Raw genomic sequence first — 21,982 nt, 5'->3', positions numbered from 1 at the left:
GAAGACTTGTTTTGTCTTGCATGAAAAGCCTAATTGCATGTGAATGAATCATTCATACTCATTCATAGCTATTCCTTCATATGTTATTAACTGCAGTTATTCACTTTGGACTAATTCTTTCATTAATTATGTTATTGATGCGTTAATAATGTACACCACTGTTCAAAAGTTTGGGGTTAGTACGATTTAAAAAAAAATAATTAAAGAAGGTAATACTTTTATTTATCAAGGATGCATTAAATTGATCAAAAGTGACAGTAAAGACATTTCAAATAAATACTATACTATTTATTGAAGAATGCTGAAACTCACAATTTCACAACAGCATTTGAAACAGCACAACTTTTTTTCAAAATTGATAATATTAATAAATGTTTCTTGAGCAGCAAATCAGCATACTGAAGGATGGTGTGACACTGAAGACTACAGTAATGGCTCCTGAAACAAAGTCCATTCCAATTCCAATGGAATTCCAAGTCCATGTTTTCAAATAAAATAAAAATATTTTAAATTGTAATAATATTTCACAATATTATTGATTCAAGTGTATTTTGATCAGATAAATACAGCCTTGACATTACAAATCAAAAACATTAAAAATCTTACCAACCCCAAAATTTTGTTGCAGTTGCACCAATTGAAATTATGGCACGGCATTAGCTAGAAAAATTTAATCTGGATATTTTAAAGCCTTATTTTCAATATATGTGTGTGTGTATTTGAATAGAAAATGCCACATTAACATAAAAAATTCTCTTAAATGGACAAATATTACCATTTTTTTTTACTGGTTTGCGGAAATTAATCAGACTTCCAATCTCCAAAACCCCTTTTTTTTAATGGTGGCACAAACGAGTCACCAAAAAAGACTTTTGAACCAATCCCATTGAAAAGACAGTTTGAACTGATTCACAGAAATGAATCAAACTTACCAACACTGATCAGACTTTTACTACTGGACTGTACATTTCCCTCACAACAGTCTCATACAAAGTCACATGACAAGGTAGAATCACAAAATGTTTTTAGGAAACCTGTCAAGTAGAGTCGGTCAATGCAGCCTGATGCTTTTGAGACTTTCTTCTTTTGTCTGACTCTCTTGTGACAGTTAAAAGAGTTCTCGTCATTTAAATGCGCGGTTGATGCTGGTTGCCAGGTGACGTGTGTGTGTGTGTGTGTGTGTGTGTGTGTGCAGCAGTGCTACTGATGAATTTCTTCTCTTTCTTCAGGGTGTTGACGTCGTCGTGAACGCTAGCACCATAGACGACATCGACCCCTCAGCCATCGGACAAAGGCTGACCAATGGGACGGCTCCAGTGGCCAGCCCAGTGCTGAGCCGCCTGCGGATGAAAGACGAGGAGAACACAGAGAACGTTGTGCGTGATTTTGTTTGCATGCACACTGGAAAGGGGTCGAATCAAGTTGTCTGTGAATGGCTCTCTAATAGATGTCTGACACAAGGGCACAGCCTTGTTGCTGTTTTTAGAGGAAAGTGCTCTTAGAGCCACATTGTTGATTCAGAGGAACTGAAACAATGATTGCTTATGTACCATATGAAACAGACTTTAAAATAACCTAGATCCTTCCTGCTGTTTTGCTCACTTATCTGAATGACAGTCTCTGCCAAGTATACACTACGTCAAAAGTTTGTAATAATTACAATTTAAGTCTCTTATACTGACATTAAGTAATATTGTGACATATTATTACAATATGAAAGAACTGCACTGTAAATTATATGATCAATAAGTTCTACAATAATGTTTTTACATTGCTTTAACTCATCAAAGTAACTTTTTTTTAAAGTTATACAAGATTCATCTAATTTTTAAGTCAGTTTAATTCAGTTTTGAATATATTTTAAATGTAATTTATTCCTGTGATCAAAGCTGAATTTTCAGCATCATTACTCCAGTTTTCAGTGTCACATGATCCTTCAGAAATCATTATAATATGATGATTTGATGCTCACGAAACATTTCTTATTATTATCAGTGTTGAAAACAGTTGTGCTGTTTCATATGTTTGTGGAAAACGTGATACACTACCATTCAAAAGTTTGGGGTATGTAAGATAAAAAAAAGTTAATTCATTTGTTCAGCAGGGATGCATTAAATTGATCATACAATTAATTACATTTATAATGCTATAAAAGCTTTCTATTTCAAATAAATGCTGTTCATTGAACTTTCTATTCATCAAAGAATTCTGAATAAAAATTATCATGGTTTCCACAAAAATATTAAGCAGCAAAAACTGTTTTCAACATTGAAAATAAGAACTTTTATTAATAACTAAGCACTAATTGGTGGCACTTGAGCAGTCATCATGTTAGAATGATTTCTGAAGGATCATCTGACACTGAAGACTGGAGTAATTATGCTGAAATTTCAGCTTTGATCACAGTAATAAATTACATTTTAAAATTAATTAATATTTCACAGTTTTTACTGTATTTTGATCAAATAAATACAGGTTTGGTGACTATAAGAGACTTCTTTCAGAAACATGTAACATATGCAACTTGTATGCTTTATTGTATCCCCTAAAATTTGGTATTAACCAATAGCGTTTCAACCAATAAAATTCAAGAACCAAGTGATGTTGGTATAATCTAATCACAAAGCCAGTTTGTACGTCTTTCAAACAGTCTCCACAAGGGTAGTAATGCCAGAATTTTTTGGTCTTGTGGGGACATTTTTTGGAATACAATACAATAATGGATACAGTATAGTTTGTGGAATATCCCCATAAAACATGAAAACCCAACAAATGTGCTCTCTAGCTGACTTTATGTTTGGAGAAGAAACAAACTGTCCCCATAGTGCCTCTCTTGGATCAACATCTTTGTCCTTAGCTGGCTGTCCAATTAAAATGGCCAGTACTCACACTTCCCCTTTCCTCCTGACCGCAGGGCACCACCTACCAGAAAACAAATGCAGAGATCGAGATGAAGAAAATCAATCGAGAGGAGTTCTGGGAACAAGCCAAGGTAGAAATGTTATACTTTTGTGTTTCTGCTGCTAAGATGCTTGATCTGAGACTCTGAGGATGGCAGTGTGAACCACTGTAACCAGTGTAAGCACAATGTGACGCTTCATCTGACTAGCCTCTTTGTTTTAACATTAATGAGGAAGTGCTTCTGTCAGATTATATTTCAGATATAAATATACTGTAATTTTATATATATATATATATATATATATATATATATATATATATATATATATATATATATATATATTACATGGCTTGGTTGAATTCTAATGTAGAATGTGGCCTGTTATTTCTTGATAACAGACCGCTGCTAAGGATAACACACCGTTGCCATGAAAAACAGAGCATTGCTATGGACGCAGGATTCTAACCGCTGAGACGAAACAGACTATTTTCTTTAGTGGAAGCAATACAATCGTTTTTAAATCAATAAACTCCTTTTTAAATCAATATTTTGTGTCAAATTATTGATTTATTTGGTAGGTAGCCATGTAATAAGCGGGATAATGTAGAGCGAGGCGGTTGTTATAGCGAATACAACCCCTTCAGGCTGATCAGGACCCCGACGCGAAGCGAAGCTCTACATTATCCCTTACATATATATATATATACTGTATATACACGTATATACACAGTATATCAGAACATCAACATTTGAAACATTTATGTAAAGAACTGAAAGACTTCTTTCTATATATATACTGTATATATACTAATTACAATGGAAAAAATGGAGGCCCAAAACATTGATTTACTGTTCAGTAATGTGTTGTACAATGTTCTATCTATCTTAGATCTATTTATCTTATTTAAATACATTTCACTGATATTTCTGACGTGTGTCTGTTTAAAGCGGGAAGAGGAGTTGAGAAAGGAGGAAGAGAGAAGGAAGATTGCGGAGGAACGGCAGCGCTTTGAAGCAGAGAGGATGGAGCTGGAGAGAAAAGAGCAAGAGGATCGAGAGAAGCGGTACCGCGAGAGGGAGCAGCAGATCGAGGAACACAGGTAGGAATGACGCCACAGTCGCCAATACCCATGACCCCCAGCCAGACATTATTATGATGCTATCTGTGTTTATATGCGCGGTCACAGGAAGAAGATGCTGGAGGACGAAGAGGCCAAAGAGAGGTCAAGGAATCAACCCTTGATTGTAAGAGTGCGTGTGCTTTGCATACAGTAAACCAGGATTTGTGTCTTAAAAGATGTTCTGACCTGAAAAATGCAACGAATGCATGATAACCTATGGGTGGTAAGACCTATGACCTATGTTTCTTCGGTAATATTGTACCTGTAATAAGTGGACACATGTGACTGCTGAATGGCCAAGGGCAGTACACAGGCTTCAGAAGTATTTACACAAAATCTGTTCAGATTTATTGCAGTCATTTGTAAAGTAAATAAGTTACAAACATCGGTATGTGGAGGAACCCACATTTAACTGTTATAAAAAAAAAAAGTTTTGCTGCCCCCTGCTGGAAATAAACTTGCACTGATTCTCTTTACAGACAGAGCCCAGCTGTGAAGACCCGAACCTGGAGAAAAAGGAATCAGAGGTTGAGGTGGGTTGAAATGGAGCTGTTAGAGCCACACTAACATCACTTCATTTCTCAGATAAGTGTATTAAAAAGGAGAGCTGACCCTAACCAGCTGAAATGTGGGGCAGATTTGTTTTATGTGTTATGATGACAGATATTCTGCTGGGATTTACATGTGGGTCAGTGGGATTCCTCAGGCTATTTAAAGACAAGTGTGTTTCTGTGTGTGTGCAGTCGATAGGATCTTCATGATAAGAAGGGGCCAAAAAATCCTAATGCAAAACTTTACCTGCACAGCATATTATTATTATTACATTTAATACACTACCAGTCAAAAGTTTGGTATAATTAAGATTTTTTTAAAGGGGTCATGACCTGCATTGTTTTATTATTTTATAATGTTTCCTGAGGTGCACTTATAATGTTAGTATGATTTTTACATCAAAACTTGTCATAATTTAGAAATAAAATGCCATTTCCTAGCCTGATTTTAGCCTCTGATTTGAACGCTCTGTTTTAAGGGGCGTGTCTGCTGAGAAACTTCAGTGTAAACGCCCACTGCTGTGATTGGCTGACAGCTTTGCATAAGAAATGGCTAGTATTACATGTGGAACTCTCTCGAAAACTTCTACTACGTTTTTACTATTACAGCTCTCAAAGTTATCTAATCATGAAAAGTGTTGATTATAGCATTATATTTAGATGTATAAAATTATATTTAGATCGTGGCATGAAAGGTTACAGTGATGAGCATTGTAGCCGATCACAGACATGTTGAGTGCATGAATGCAGTGATCTCGTCATTGCAACTCGATTTCTGCACACTAACAAATGCTTTCATCATAACTAACAATGCAAACACGATGTAAATAAAAGAGTTTTGGCGAGAGTCCAGAACTCAGTCACTGAAAAACATACCCTGTTTGATTGACAGCTCCAGCAATTGTGATTGCTTTCTATATATAATTTAATCACAGTTTAAATAACAGGTTATTTTCATCCTACTAAGAGAAACAATGTGAAGTTGACCGTTTAGTCACTGGTTTGATTTACTGACACATAGACAAAGTGTTATGATGCAGGAATGAAGCGGAGAGAGAATCCATACGCAAGCACTAAATTTAATAAAACAACAAGGAAAACCAGGGCAAACAATGGAACACAAAACTCAGGACAGAAACATGACAACAGCTACAGCAAACAACGACCGACACCCAACAACTGAAGCACAGAGGTTTAAATACACAGGCAAACAAGCTAAACAAGATAACAAGGGGGTGTGGTTAATCATAAACACCTGGGAGACTAATAAACAAGAAAAACTACAAAGGACTACAAAACATGGCACAAAACAGGAAATAACAAAAGTCCACACAAGACAAGGGGAACACAAGACAGGAATCATGACATAGCCCCCCACTTAATGAGCGGATTCCAGACGCTCCTCAGCAAAAGTCCAGGAGGGTGGTGAAGCGGAGGCGGACCCGGGGGCGGGATGGAGGGCCAGGCCCGTGGAGCGGAAGAGGGCCCGGATACTGCAGCAGGACAGGAGGCCAAGGCGGAGCAGGCAGTGCAGGCGTCCGAGGCGGAGACGACCCTTCATGTGGCCAGGGAGGAGACGACCCTTCGGGCGGCCAGGGCGGAGACGACCCTTCGGGCGGCCAGGGCGGAGACGACCCTTCGGGCGGCCAGGGCGGAGACGACCCTTCGGGCGGCCAGGGCGGAGACGACCCTTCGGGCGGCCAGGGCGGAGACGACCCTTCGGGCGGCCAGGGCGGAGACGACCCTTCGGGCGGCCAGGGCGGAGACGACCCTTCGGGCGGCCACGGCGGAGACGACCCTTCGGGCGGCCACGGCGGAGAAGACCCTTCGGGCGGCCACGGCGGAGAAGACCCTTCGGGCGGCCACGGCGGAGAAGACCCTTCGGGCGGCCACGGCGGAGAAGACCCTTCGGGCGGCCACGGCGGAGAAGACCCTTCGGGCGGCCACGGCGGAGAAGACCCTTCGGGCGGCCACGGCGGAGAAGACCCTTCGGGCGGCCACGGCGGAGAAGACCCCTCGGGCGGCCACGGCGGAGAAGACCCCTCGGGCGGCCACGGCGGAGAAGACCCCTCGGGCGGCCACGGCGGAGAAGACCCTTCGGGCGGCCAAGGCGGAGACGAACCCTCGGGCGGCCAGGGCGGAGACGACCCCTCGGGCGGCCAGGGCGGAGACGACCCCTCGGGCGGCCAGGGTGGTGAGGACCCTTCGGGTGGCCATGGCGGAGACGACCCCTCGGGCGGCCAGGGTGGTGAGGACCCTTCGGGTGGCCATGGCGGAGAGAACCCTTCGGGTGGCCACGGCGGAGAGGACCCTTCGGGTGGCCACGGCGGAGAGGGCTTATTGCCCCCCCCCAAAATTTTCTTGGGGAGGTTAACGGACTTAGGCGCCGGGTAGGAGGAGTCCAGTGGCGAAGGCGTGTCAGGGCTGGATGAGACAGGCGGTGAAGGCAGGTCAGGGCTGGACGAGGTCTGCGATGAGGGCAGGTCAGGACTGGACAGGACCCGCGATGAAGAGGGCTTTGAGCTGGGCAGGACCAGCGGCGAAGAGGGCTCTGAGCTGGGCAGGACCAGCGGCGAAGAGGGCTCTGAGCTGGGTAGGACCAGCGGCGAAGAGGGCTCTGAGCTGGGCAGGACCAGTGGCGAAGAGGGCTCTGAGCTGGGCAGGACCAGCGGCGAAGAGGGCTCTGGGCTGGGCAGGACCAGCTGCGAAGAGGGCTCTGAGCTGGGCAGGACCAGCGGCAAAGAGGGCTCTGAGCTGGGCAGGACCAGCGGCGAAGAGGGCTCTGAGCTGGGCAGGACCAGCGGCGAAGAGGGCTCTGAGCTGGGCAGGACCAGCGGCGAAGAGGGCTCTGAGCTGGGCAGGACCAGCGGCGAAGAGGGCTCTGAGCTGGGCAGGACCAGCGGCGAAGAGGGCTCTGAGCTGGGCAGGACCAGCGGCGAAGAGGGCTCTGAGCTGGGCAGGACCAGCGGCGAAGAGGGCTCTGAGCTGGGCAGGACCAGCGGCGAAGAGGGCTCTGAGCTGGGCAGGACCAGCGGCGAATAGGGCCCTGGGCTGGACATCCCCAACCCAGGGTCGAAGAGGGGCCAGAGTGGAGAGTGCTGTCGGGACTCCTCTCGACCACCTCCTCTACTGCGGCCTCCACGGATCCCACGAAATATGACCAACCGGGTCCCCTCATAAGATTGTCCTCTCTCTGGTGGCTGGAAGAGACACTGGCAAAAATGCTGCTGGATTCATCATTTGGTCGGTCGTTCTGTTATGATGCAGGAATGAAGCGGAGAGAGAATCCATACGCAAGCACTAAATTTAATAAAACAACAAGGAAAACCAGGGCAAACAATGGAACACAAAACTCAGGACAGAAACATGACAACAGCTACAGCAAACAACGACCGACACCCAACAACTGAAGCACAGAGGTTTAAATACACAGGCAAACAAGCTAAACAAGATAACAAGGGGGTGTGGTTAATCATAAACACCTGGGAGACTAATAAACAAGAAAAACTACAAAGGACTACAAAACATGGCACAAAACAGGAAATAACAAAAGTCCACACAAGACAAGGGGAACACAAGACAGGAATCATGACACAAAGAACATCTGACAAGTACCTACATGAATCATTTCATATCAGAAATCACTGGTCACAGATCAGGCATTAGAATTAACAGTTACTTACATGTTGTGGCAATACTGTCGAGTCCATATCGTAAAAGTCTGTTTGCAAAGCCTGCGCCGAAATTACGACTGATTTACCAAAGAATCCACAGTGAAATATACCAAATACAAATAAATAATGCTCAACTGAGACATTCACATTGTTGAAAATAAATAACCACATTCCTAGCATTAGGATCCTTTGGAAGGTAATGTTATTATAGGCATTGATCTTCTTCTGCAGAGTCTGTCTTTTACCTGTCATAGATGGGCTCATTCCACAACGAGTTGTTATCTGGTCTTGGTTACAATAAAAGCTGTTTTTGGAGTAACAAGGAAGTTTTCAGTTCTGAAACTTACAGGATATTCTTATAGAATGATGAGTATGATGATATGTTAAAAGCTCAAGGGAATTTTGATTTCTTGATTTTTCAGCATCATTACTCCAGTCTTCAGTGTCACATGATCCTTCAGAAATCATTCTAATATGCTTTTATGGTGCTCAATTAGGCCTATTATTGGTGCTCAGTTATTAATCATGTTATTAGGATCATGTGACACTAAAGACTGGAGTAATGATGCTGAAAATTCAGCTTTGCATTACAGGAATACATTTCATTTAAAACAAATATCATAATTATTCCAAACATTTGACCGATAGCATTTTGTATTAAATATTAAATATGTTTACAGGAGGCAGCAGCCATCATTGCCCAGAGGCCTGATAACCCACGGGAATACTTCAAGCAGAGAGAGAGAGCCGTAGCCAACAGTGTGGACATCTCACCAGTCACCACGCACAGGACCGGTAAGATCAGAGTGAAAGGTGGAGAAGAGGAGGAGGAGATGCTACTGATCCTCTGTTTGTCCTGCTACTTGCTCTTCACTTGTCTCTCAATCTGTCATTTAACAAGAATTGAACAACACAACTCAGGAGAGACCATCTGTCTGAAATCTCTGCTCTGAATCACCATGACCGATTTCTGAGGGTCATAGACAGATTATTCATATAGTTAAATTATATAGACAGATAGATATTGATATGTTTAGAGAACAGTGGTTAAAGAGAGAAGGATCTAAACTTCATATATGCTGGCTGGCTACAAGTTATTGTAAACCATAGTTATAAATGTGAGAATGTCTTTGGATTATAGAACATGATTATAGAACATGATTATAGATGCTGGTTATTTTGATCAATACAAATACTCAACATTTCGGTGTTGTATGTATTTTTATCCTTAATCCACATGCTAACACTATGCAATCACGTTTGGAATGAATTGGTTGATTGTGCTTTGCTAAGTCATGGAGTTTGCTGGTTGATGTTGTTTTTAGTTGAGAAAATACTTTTTTGGTCCAAATTGTTGTTTTGCTTCGTACTACAACTTATTTTCAACTTCATCAGCTTCAATTGTGCCTTTTGGAGGCTGAGTGAATCAATGCTATTTTAGAGAAACCATCTTAAACCAGCAAACCACCTTAACCTTGTTTAAGGCTTTTTTTTTTTCAAAAGGGATGCTAAAGCAAAGATTAATTTACTGTCAAAATGCTTTATTAGTGCCATTTTCCAACAGACTGTATGATCCTGCTGAACAATGCAATATTATTTACTGGGTGATTGTCTCATTTCATTGTTTATTTAAGATCATAGACTTTTCAGTGTTGGAGTGAATGTCAAACTCCTCACTACCATCTGATGTTGAAGGATGTGAGACCATCACACTAACAGCTGTTTTCTTACCTCTCTCCTTCTACCTTACTTTTTTTCTCTCTATTTCTTGGTAATTTTTTTTTTTCTGCTCACTCCATCCTTTTGGTTGTTGACATTTCCTTTTTAACCATCCGTCCATTCCATCTGTCCTTCTGACGATCCTGGATCTTATTTACCCTCTACCCAACTGGTGCACATCCGTCATCACTTCTGTTTTGAACTCGTGCTTCTCTGTCTCTCTGATCTTTCACTTTTACACAAATTTCCTCCCCTCTCTAATCTATCCCTGGATTTATTTCCTCATGTCTATCCGGTTTGGTCTTCTTCTGTCACACCTGTGTACGTCGGTCTTTGTGTGTGTGTGGGTGTCCATGTGTCCCACACGATGGTCCCGTCTCCCGTTTACCAGGCCGCTTGGACAGTCCATTCTTGAGGCAGCAGCACAGTCCATCCGATTGCAGCCCGCCCCCTTCTCGCACTCCGCCCCATAAGCGGCGGCAGCCAGGTCCACCTGGTAGGTACTGGACAGATCTTGCTGAGGGCCACTGCATCAGCGTAGGATCACCAAGTCACCAGTCTAGCCTGTAGTCACTCTTCTTACTGAATTACCGTTTTTCTTTTGGCTTCCTCAGCAACACTAAGCACATTCACTGTAGCTGCACTGCACTGGGACGCACTAGGTCTTCCAGGGTTAGTATGTGCTAGTATTAAAGGAATAGTTCGCCCCAAAATTAAATACTGTCACTATTTACTCACCCTCATGATGCTCCAAACCCTTATGACTTGGTTTCTTCTGTGGAACACGAATGGAGATATTATGCAGAATGTCCAAGCTGCTCTTTTCCATACAATGACAACAAATATTTATTTTCTCATGTAACACAAGCAGTCAAACCAACATTAGGCATTTTGAGTTGATGCATTTAAGAAAAATTGACACGCAGCCCAACATGGTAATAATTAAAAGAAAAAAAGATGAGAACGTGCATCCGTCGTGCAACAATACTTTTTTTTTGCCTACATCATGTGAAAAATCTGCCCATTCAGGCTATTTTGAACAAATGTGCATACATCACACAATAGGTTATACAGACGCTTAGAGGTTTAATATTAAAAGAACAAATAGCCAAATATGAGCCATATAGTGCAAATCGCATTGTAATTAGAAACCTTTGGTGGTCTTCAAACTACCGAGCATGAACAGAAATTATTTTATCATGATTTTAATGTTTTATTAACAAAGTTCGGGAGGAGCACGTTCAAATAATCTATCCAATCAACTCGTCAATCGCAATTACCACGTCTATCCTATCAGCATGAGAGGAAAGCTTATATATATACACAGTTGATTCATCTACATTCCTCGACAGTTTTCAGCATCCCTCCACCACCCCAACTCCACACTCTTGGCTTGTTCCTTCCACAGTCAGGAATACGGGGGGAGTACTCTGGGTTTGGGCCGAATACCGAGCTCGGAGCGCTCTCCTCGGATAGCACGCCAAATACACATACCATTTATTCTATCTGACTTATTTGTAAGTGTGAACTCGTGAAATAAGCTCGGGACCATTTGAAATCAGCTGCCAATCAGTGGGTACCGAATTGAGTTGAAATAGTCTTTGCTATCGGAACCGCAATCCGCCCATGCCTATTGATTCCCGATCCGCACTTGCACTGCAGATGACAACGTAAATATTACTCTACCCGTTACATCAAATATTAGTGGTTCACTTGTCGGATTTGGACTCCCAAGGCTTGATCGGGCCTCATCTGGGCCTCCTTGGGGCCAACAGCCAGGGTTTTTTTGGCCTGCTGAACACTTTGGTCCAAAGCGAGCCAATCGAGGCTTAATGCGTTAATATGTTGGTATTTTTGTGAATTTTTGTACGTTTGGATAGATGCTGCAAAAGTAGTCCAAATGATGATGTGTTGCAGTCGAAGTCCTCTCTGGCGAGATACAATAGTTTTGTGTGAGGCACAGTGCAGAATTTAAGTTGCTTATATCTGAAAATCTTATCCCAATCCACTCCGTCAAACACACATCACCTGAAACAGGGCATGTCGCGATCTGTGACGAAGCAGCAAGAGCCAGTGAGCGTTTGATATCACTGCCATAAAACGTCAGAAAGCTTCTTGAGGCAACAATTTAGGAATTTATCATTTATAACGAGCTGCTTGGATTTGACTTTTATGATCGCTGCTGAGAATGGAGATTAAGATCGCTGAATCAAGGCTTGAATTAGGATCTGTCCCTCGCAATCGCATTTTTGGTGTATTTTATGGTTCTATTGTCAGTCAAAGCATAGGGCTATACTATGCTTTGTATACTATGTATCCAACGACTAACAAAACAAATATTACATGATAAATAATGGTTAAACGATTACATAAATTTGATTAATTTTAAGGTCCTTAAATGTAGTCTTGTTTAATATTATGTAATTCATCGAAACAAGTTTGCAAAGTCACACAGAACAGAGCGAAATGTTATCATTTCATATTAAGTAGATGGGTAAACTGCGCTTAATAAATGCGACAAACATAATTGCGTCCTGATGATGACAGAACCACAACAGTCAGGTCCTCAAGTCTGTAAAGTAACCATCTCCCGTCCTGTATGTCCCATCTCAAGTAACCTGCTGTACTAGCTAACGGCACTACGGCCTTCTCAGTGTCACGATCCATTTCTTTCTCAAGACGTCTATTTGATCCATATTGCCATCTTCTCTGGATCCATAGTCAGTATATGTGTTCTATACTTGTTGTCCTTTGACTTTGTATTTTGCACAGGAAACATTTAGCATGTGTTATTTTGAAGCTATGCCATGGACGTTTGGAGGACTGAGACAAACTGATTCTTTTGGTTAGGGAGATCTGGTTGAATCTCACCAATGTTACTCCCCTCATGTCCCCCTTCCTCTCCTCCCATGCTCTTTCTGACGGATAACCGGTGGCCCTGCCTGCGCTCCCTTTCGTCCTGTTGACCTGTGAGTGTACGCCACGCTGCACCGCATGTGATTGTGGTCTCCGAGCCCTTGGGCTTGCGCTCCGTGGACCTTGTGTGACTGTACTGTTGTGGAGCCGACCTTGTGGTGTGTTCACGTATAAAGTTAAATAGCAACACGAGGACAAATGGCGCCCGTGAGGACTAAACACTGGGTCTGTACTAAGACCCAATATCTAGAGTTTATGTAGAGTGATACTGTGGATTTCTCTTACAGAAATGGGTGAATTTGAATTGTGTCACTTGGCATGTGCAAGCAGTTTTTACAATGGTCATTGTGGTTTCACGAGTTGTGTTTGTTATATGTCGTGTGAGATCTTCACTAAGCTGTATCGTATTAATCACCATAATTTGCTTCTCAGTGTTTTTGTTGCATTTCAAATTGGTGACTTCCACATGAAACATTTCCCAGCTATCAGGGAATGTTCTCAGAACGTTCTGACTAAGTTATGAACAAGCATTCTTTCTAGTAACATTAATATAATGTTCATTCAAAGTTATCTGGTCTTTAAGACTGTTCTCAAAACGTTTGCACAAAACCATTGTTTATATGTTGTTCATGGATTTTTTTTTTCCTGAAACAATTTAGTTGGATGTTCATCGAACATTTTTTAATGCCAATACTTGTTTAGATTGTTCAAAGAACATTTCAAAAGTAACATAATGTTTGCAAAATGAGCAAATGGAAGATTTCCTAAACTTTTCATAACAGATTATTATTATTTATGTTTTTATGTTCTTTGAACATATTTTTGTTAGCTGGGTTCATAGTTCAGAGGTTGCTCTTTCAGAGCTCAGGAGACATGACTTTTCAGAATGTTTTTTCAAAAGTAATTTTGTCTCAAATTTATAAAACAGAAATAAATGAGATGATTGTTGATCATTTGATCTTGAATAAATTTGATTACTGTTTGAAATCTCTGCAACCCTGAGCACAATTTGTGATATTTTACTGTAGATCTTAGACTATATTTGACCCAGAGAGCAACACAGTGTCGGCCCAGATCTGGGCCACATCTGGTACATGTGGATTCAAAGTGTACCAAATGTGGGCCGGATCTGGGCCGACACTGTGTTGCTCTCTGGGGAGATTGTAAAAAAAAATAATAATTTGTTGTCGATTAAATATCATTACTGTCCAGGAGAAAGAATTGAGATTTTAAAGAGAACTCATCTGTGATTGTTCTTTCCAGTGGGTTGTTATCATTATTTAGATATTTCCTAAAAACTGCATGAACAAGTCAAATAGATTCTAGATCTGTTCTGCATTATTACATTGTAATTTTAAAATCTTGTCTTATATTGACCGCCTGTCATTTATAAAAAAAATATTTTTTAACCTGACGGCTTGCTTTAGCTGTTTTGAGTATAAGACATTTTTTTAATAAAACATCATTCTTGAGTGCATGTTCAGAAAACGACATGCATTTGTAAATTCGTGAACTCATTTTCTGTGCTGCACACTGTGTTGTGTCTTCATGGTCACAGCGGCATGTCTGTGTTTTAATGTCGCAGTCTTTGATGAGAACGCTGTGGACGATTCACTTTTTGACAGACAAAACACTGCTTGCTGTTGTTTGGCATTGATAGCAATCCTTTCAGACTGTTTGTAAATTGTGTCATCTGTGTTGTGATTGATATTTTGTCTGGCATGCGTTGCTTGAGATCATCAAACATTTACCTTCTTTTTGATGTCTCAGATGACTCTACCGAAGGAATCCTCGAGCGCAGCCTGACCACTGGATGCACTCCCATCCCTAAAATCGCCATTCAGGAGGAAAAAGATGACTTCTTTCGAAAGGAGTTTGGTAAGGCCTTAAAAACAAGGGATCTCTTTTTGATATTCATATAGGGCCAGATTTACTAACAGGTTGCTCCAGTGCAAACCCTCTTTTGGCCTTAAAAAAATTACTGTCAGGATTTACTAACGACACACAGTTAAAATTTTGCCGTGGACAGTTTTTTTTTTTTTTTTTTTGCGGCTGACCTTATTGCATATGCATTTGCAGGAGTTTCCCTTTCAGACGCAACATTTATGGGTATTTAAATGAATCATGCAAGGTGATTTACTAAAGTTTTGGCTAGTCAATTTACTGGTATTTGCACCATTATTTACCACCCCCAAAAAAGTATGTCTTAAACCAGACGCTAATTTGCGCTTCTCTTGGTAGATTGACATTTTGAAAATGATCCGGCTGCCTCTGTGTTTTTTTATGTGCACTTCGTCAGTAGATCACATGCAGAACTTTCCACTCCCATCTCCCTTTTTTTTTTGGAATTGCACTAATGCTTATTTACCCTGTTTAGTAAATCTGGCCCTTAGTATCATCTTTTTTTATCCTTTTCTTGTATTTTACATGTGGGTTTATGGCGCGTCAGTACACCACAGAAGTTGAGCCTTTTGGAGACAGAAATAAAATGATCAACCTTTACTAAGTAAAGCAGCAGTTCTATTTTCAATAATACAAGTTTAGATCCCAAAAGCTAATCTCCCACCATGTCCTCTAGAAAACTAGTTAATAAGTCAGCAAAGACTGTTTGGGATGTAAAATGTTGAATCTCATCAGCTGAAGAAGTTAGACAGATGGGAGGCTGTTATTGCTCCCACAAAATTATCTAGCGTATTCAGACCGGCCCCTGTGATGCAGCCTGGGGCTCTTTTGTTTGTCCAGGTTGTGTTTGCCTTCACAGCTGACTGACTTTCTCAGCTCTTGCGTGTCTACGCTGACTGCACTGAGTATGCTCAAGAAAAGCACTTCACTGGGGCGCAATTTACTGCTCATAATAAGAACAGGAAACTAAAATAAAACTTTATTTTAAGGTGTCTTTGTTACAGTGTAATTATACATTTAAGTACTGAGTAATATTAAGTAACTACATGTACTTACTATAGGGTTAGGATTAGGGTTTGGTTTGGTTTAGTTTAGGGTTAGTTGCATGTTCACAATTTATAGTAACTGCATGTAACATGGACACTAAAATAAAGCGTTACCTACTTTTTTAGGTACCATAACCATAAATAAGTGTAAATAGGCAATTGTATATTAGAACTGCATGATTAATTAAATATTATGTGGGGTTATGAAAACCTTTATATATTGTAAAAGGGTGCAAATGGGCAGTTGTTACCTGAATATCTGATTTGACCCTTAAAAATGACTTTTGTTGGCTTAACCCAATATTGACAGATTGATTTCAAATACTTTATCACATTTTTTTTAGATTAGATTACCCGACTCTCTGATGCCAAGAAACCCCAAATATACCTCAAATATTTATACATATAAGGACCAACTTTCGGTGAATTTTAACCAGATTTGACATTATTAAAATGTCATAAATAGATTTTCAAAAGACGTTATTACAATATTATCTGTAAAGTAGATTAAAATAATACATTTTCTTTAGAAGGCAAACTGCAACAGTAAAAATTGAAACTCTGTAAATGTTTTACACTCTTTTTTTTTCCTCTGAAATGTTTGCCCCCTGGTGTAATGCATGGTAGGTTTCATAGAAAGTGTTATTGCAGTTCTTTCCAAATAAATAGTTTTTAACATGAACATAAAAGTCAAGTTACCTTTATTTATATAGCACTTAATACAGTACAGATTGTTACGATGCATTTCGGCTGTTGTTCAGCTGAAGTCAGTTCAGTGTTGATTCAGTCCTGTTGTAAAGATCATCAATTACTAAATTAGTTCTTTTCTTATATAAAGCAGTAAAAAATTGTCATCGTCCAGCTCAATTCGGTTCTCATACTACAGCGTCAGTCCAGTCAGATATTAAGTGTCCCCAACTAAGCAAGCCAGAGGCGACAGTGGTAATATAGTTCGATATGTTCATGAGTGTTTCCTAAATGTCCTTTTCCCTCCCTCAAGCCTTTGACTCTCCCAAGCAAACTCCAGTGCAGGAATCCGGCTTCAGCAAGACCTCTCCGAGTGTTTCCCCCCAGCCCCGCAGCACAGATGACACCCTGCTAGACCTGTGGGACAGCAGCCCAGCGCCAGCCTCGGCCCCCTCCCAGACCCCCGCCCACATCATGGACCTGATGGAGGACACCCCGGAGCCCCATCGCCCCGGCTCCTCCCCTGCTCTCCCGCAGCCGCTCATGAGCTTCGATGAGGTGCCCGACACCCCCTACTGCACCGGCCCCGAAGACGAGCCCTCCAGCCTGGTGGACGTGTCGGGACCCCACCAGATGACCCTGAGTTACCAGCAGGCCCTCCAGCACGCGTCCGGCTCCGACAGCCAGGACCTGGATGACGGACAGCTGCTGCTGACCAATGGAGACTCGCTGCTTAAAGAAGGGACCCAGGTCTGTTAAAACAGCCTATCAATCTCCTAAATGTTTTATTTACCTATGCATGATATTTATTTTTACTACCACTAGGTGGCAGCATATACTTTCTATATTTGACATTATCGTAATGCCAAAGACACATATTCAGGACACTATGCTTGCATGGAGCTTTATATGTTTACATATAGCCATCATATGTTTGCATTTATGCAGGCGAGTGAAGGCTACTTCAGCCAATCACAGGAGGAGGATTTCGCCCAGTCAGAAGACTGCACTGCAAAAGTCAACCCAACACCAGTTTTTTATAACAAACCACCAGGTGAGATCGCCGCAGATTGAAGCACATCAAATGGTTTGATGAACGCAATTCTTGTTTCTGTTTTGATGGGAAACAGGAAGTTTGGGTGGGACATAATGAAGGGCTCGTTCTTTTTTTTTTTAAGTTGCCAATGACCTTTAGTTCACATTTACATTCTATTGATAATCAAATGTAAATGGTATTTACAGTTAATGGGGAGGACAGTTATCATTTTAAAGATATTTCTTGGACAAATGTTTGTATCAGTGTTATTTTAGTATCCCTTGAGTCCCTATTATTGTTTTAAGTTTTATATCTTTTCATTATTTTTTAAAAAAAAATAAAAAAAATTTTTTATTTCACTTTGTTTTATTTATTGTAGTATTAAACTACTGTAAATGAAAATGAGAAAGTAGCTGAAACAAGTTTTTTAAAATATTTTATTTCAGTTACTGTTTAAAAATTACAATGTAAAAATTACATTGACATGGCATCATAACGGTGTGTATATATATGTGTGTGTGTGTGTGTATGTGTCTGTATAGAAGGCTTTTGCATCTGAACTCTTCATATATATATAAATATATATATATATATACATACACACACACACACCCTTAGTCTACACCCCTTAGTACATGAGGGGACATTAATATTTTTGGTCCGTTTTTCCAAAAGAGAAAAACTGTCAATTTTTCATGTGTGCGGGGCTGTTCACAGTGTTACAGCAACACTAATTTCTTAATTATCTGTCATTACGGTACATCCCACCATAAAAAAAAAAAGATCCTAATGTAAGGTGTTTGTCTTATTGTCTTCTGCAGAAATCGACATTACGTGCTGGGATACAGACCCCGTGATGGAAGATGATGATTAGGAGCGACCGAGGCGACGCCTCGACGAAAACTGATTTTACAACAGTTACTGAAGTCTTGCATCAAAATGTTTTAGAGAAAAAAACAACAACAATGTTAGCCACAGAAGAAAAGGACTCGGGTTATTGTTAAAGATGCCAGTGGGTATGAGCGCTTTCGGTTCGTGTATGTGTGTGAGAGTGTGTTTATTATTTATTTCGATCTCTTTTTTTTTCTTTTTGCTATGCAGAGTATAGCACAGTGCGTCTCTAGCGCTCACCTGTGTTGTATGGATCCCTGTGCCTAACAGGTGTGTGTAGTAGCAGATTAGATTCCGTTTTAGTCTCTATCTCCTTAATCAACGCCGAGCTTAGGTCTGCTCAGCGCTTCAATCAAATTCCCCACAATCCTAGTTGCTTAGTTGAATCACATGTGTTTAAGTGTTATGCCCACAGGGGTCTTTGCTTTGATGACTCAATCGGTCAGGGACGCTCGAACCCTCACCCCTCGTCCAAGCAAAGGCATGTCAGAACTCGATTTTAGCTTCAGTTGAGTCAGTCGTATTTAGCAAACGGAAAATGAAGGGGGTTTATATGTGATTATGAAACAATTTTGTGTTGTGCCAATTATTTTGAGTATGACGTGTCGGTGTAACGGCCTTTTAGGACTTTAGCGCCAGGTGGCATATGTATATTTTGACTACATATGAGACAATGTGTATAAACAATGGCTGAAACTGACATTTGTTTTTTTTATGAACAACTGCAATAGAGCTTTGATTTGTTGAGAAACTTAGGCAATAACAATTGTAGTGAACTCCTTTGGGAATTGTTTTAGTTAAATATGCGGTAGTGTGTGCACATATACTGTATGCGTGTACATCTAGTTTAAGTGAGAAGAGAGTCCCTTTTTATTGGGGAGGTTCAGGCCTGAAAGATATTCTACGTAAGTACGCAAGCGTCGACGCCAATGCAAGCTCGCAGTCCCAGATGTTAGCATGCGGCCTTACTGTGGCGTTAACAGACCTCAGTACTTAAAAGGATAGTTCAGACAAAAACTCGACCTTGTGTCGCTTCAGATCTGTGTGACTTTTTCTTCTGTGGAGCATAAAAGAAGATATTTTGAGAAATCTCAGTGTTTTATGTCCAAACAGTGGAACAAGCTGTTTGGTCATCAACATTCTTCAAAATATACAGAGCCCCTAAGCTTAGGGGACATGGTGGTGAAAACAAAATATATGATATGGGAGGAAAAATAACAAGTCAATGGTTTTGCGTGCACTCGCAAAACCTTTGCAAAATGTTTGCGTTCGCTCGCAAAACGCAAAGTTTCTCGGGGGAACGGAAACATTAGAGAGAGAACGCAAAAGCATTGCCAAATAATTTTTTCTCCCATCTCATATGTTTTTTTCTTCACCATGTCCTTTCAGGGTGTCCGTAAATAATATTATCTTTTGCGTTTGTTTTACAGAGGAAATAAAGTCATACATGCAACTACGACATGCAGATGTCGTAAATGATCGAATTTTTGGGGGAACTATCCCTTTAAGAAGGGGATCCCTTCACATTGCTATTATCCAAGTAAACATGCTTACCAGGATTCAGTGTCTTACAGAGGATGATTTATCCTGATCTTGGCTATAGCGCCCCTTAAGGCTGAATTGCATTCTTCTAACACATTTTAGCGAATGAAACCGAAGCATTTGTGTTTGTGTACTTGCGTAGAGTATGGCCTTGACCTTAATTTATCGTGGATGTGATTTGGAACCTTTTAGCTCTACGCTCCAAGGGAAGGAAACTCCTAATAATTACACACTTCAAACCCTGGTAACCCCCATTATTGAAATATACTATTAATTTTTTTTTTTGCTTGTTAAAAATGCTTTATCCAGGACTTCGTTCAGAGGGATGTTACCCTTATGGACGTCTAGACATTTTTTTTAACCTAAAATTATTACAACCCAATCAAATTTGGATTTTGTAACTGACTTTTACACAAGGACTAGTGCAGGGACACATGGCCTTGCTCAAGGGCAGAATGGTGAGAGGTTATCTCACTAACTCAACACTGACTCAAACTGTAATCTTTGTTGTACCAGCCCACATCCTTAACTGCCAAGTTATCACCACCCACTGTCTTCCTCATACTTTTAGTCATTTTGAAAAGCCATATCACAACATCTTGGCTTTACATTACAAATCTTTTTTTTTTTTTTTTTGAGTGGTAAGGTGAGCAATAAGACTAAACCAATAGTATTGTTCTGTAAATAGCTTTAATTTTGTTCTCATGTGTACTACAATAACTAACATGTATTGATTCACCACTCATGAAAAACGTGGGGTGGCGTACGTTTGGATTGGGTTTCTTGCATTTCTTTGGTGAGAGAGATAACATGGTTTCTCAGTAGGAAACCTAATAGGAAGTAACCCGCATCTTTAACAGTAACTTAGCCCCTTTTAAAACGACTTCCGTGTATTCCTGTTCACCCTCCAACCTCCTTAGTAGTGATTATTATTCTCTTTCTCCCTCAAACTACTAGGAGACTACTACTACTACTACCACCACTACTATTATTACTATTACTACTGCTGTTCTACTACAGTAATTTCTTCTTTGCCCCTGAAGCAAGGCTTAGCGACTCCTGAAAGTTCTTTTTTTAATTATTTTTTTCTATCTCTTCCTTTTTTTTCCCGTCCGCTTCTCACATGCTGTTTTTGAAACAAGCACAAGATCTTTTGTGACATGCTATGTGCTTATATATGTTAATAAAAGACTTTAAAATCCTTCAGAAAACTTGTGTACTGTCACGTTTTTCTGTCTGCAACCAACTGAAATGTTTAAACAGTGTCCTATAACTTAAGACTTTGTACCTCCCTTAAACGCATACCTTGGGTCGTTAGTGACCCGGGACGTCATTCACTACCCTCCTCATCATTCATTTTTTAAAGTTAGACATCAACCTTCATAGTATTCCTTAATCAATTCATTATACACAATATAACAAGAATAAAAATACAATAAAATAAAAATTACAAAAGAATGCCTGTTTTCCAATTCATTTTTTGTAAAGAAAAATTGTATAGGGTTGCTAATGACCCGAGGAGTGTAACAGTGAAAATATATTTTTCTGCACAACAATAATTGAATCTTTGATGACTGAATTAAGTGCAATAAACCTTTATTCCACAAGGTGGTAATGTCTGATACACAATGATGGTTTCACTCATAGTAATGCAGGCAGAAAACAAAAGAATAGAAAGTATCATCAGCAACTCTTGAAATGGCTCAGCGATTTACTTCAGAGTAAGTACTGAACGCAATCAAATTTTAGTGTTACTGGTGGATCTGGTGAAGAGGCGATCAAAATATTGATTTTGAAGACGGTGAAAACGATAGCTTTGAGAATATGGTTGGGATCGCGAATATGAGCCAGATGCTGAATGTTCTGAGGAAAAGAGCTCTGACGAGGACAGTGATGATGGTATAAAACAGCTGCTCTAACTGAACCTTTCCAAGCTCCAAAAGGTAACAAAATATGCTTTATTTTATTCTTCTGTAATAATTCTATACTATTGCG

At 40.5% G+C, this 21,982-nt stretch overlaps 1 protein-coding gene across 4 annotated transcripts in view; it reads left to right on the top strand.

Annotated features, from left to right (window-relative positions):
• Positions 1-21,194, top strand: part of dbn1 (drebrin 1) — an 85,013-nt gene extending 63,819 nt beyond the window's left edge. For 2 of the 4 annotated variants that reach the window (XM_081390354.1, XM_081390356.1), the window contains exons 5-14: positions 1,230-1,376; positions 2,915-2,992; positions 3,851-4,002; positions 4,090-4,147; positions 4,503-4,556; positions 8,929-9,043; positions 14,654-14,761; positions 16,832-17,268; positions 17,467-17,572; positions 18,376-21,194. In XM_081390354.1, coding sequence (XP_081246480.1) covers positions 1,230-1,376; positions 2,915-2,992; positions 3,851-4,002; positions 4,090-4,147; positions 4,503-4,556; positions 8,929-9,043; positions 14,654-14,761; positions 16,832-17,268; positions 17,467-17,572; positions 18,376-18,428 — 1,308 coding nt within the window. In that variant the 3' untranslated portion in view covers positions 18,429-21,194. Of the gene's footprint in view, positions 1-1,229; positions 1,377-2,914; positions 2,993-3,850; positions 4,003-4,089; positions 4,154-4,502; positions 4,557-8,928; positions 9,044-14,653; positions 14,762-16,831; positions 17,269-17,466; positions 17,573-18,375 lie in introns of all 4 variants that reach the window. The other 2 variants (XM_081390355.1, XM_081390353.1) reach the window with 1 other exon arrangement.
• The last annotated feature ends 788 nt before the right edge of the window (positions 21,195-21,982 follow it).

Source organism: Scardinius erythrophthalmus (genome assembly GCF_964197995.2).
Source record: "Scardinius erythrophthalmus genome assembly, chromosome: 17".
Taxonomy (NCBI): Eukaryota; Metazoa; Chordata; class Actinopteri; order Cypriniformes; family Leuciscidae; genus Scardinius; species Scardinius erythrophthalmus.
Note: the sequence above shows the minus strand (reverse complement) of the source record. Positions and strands in the feature narration are given on the sequence as shown.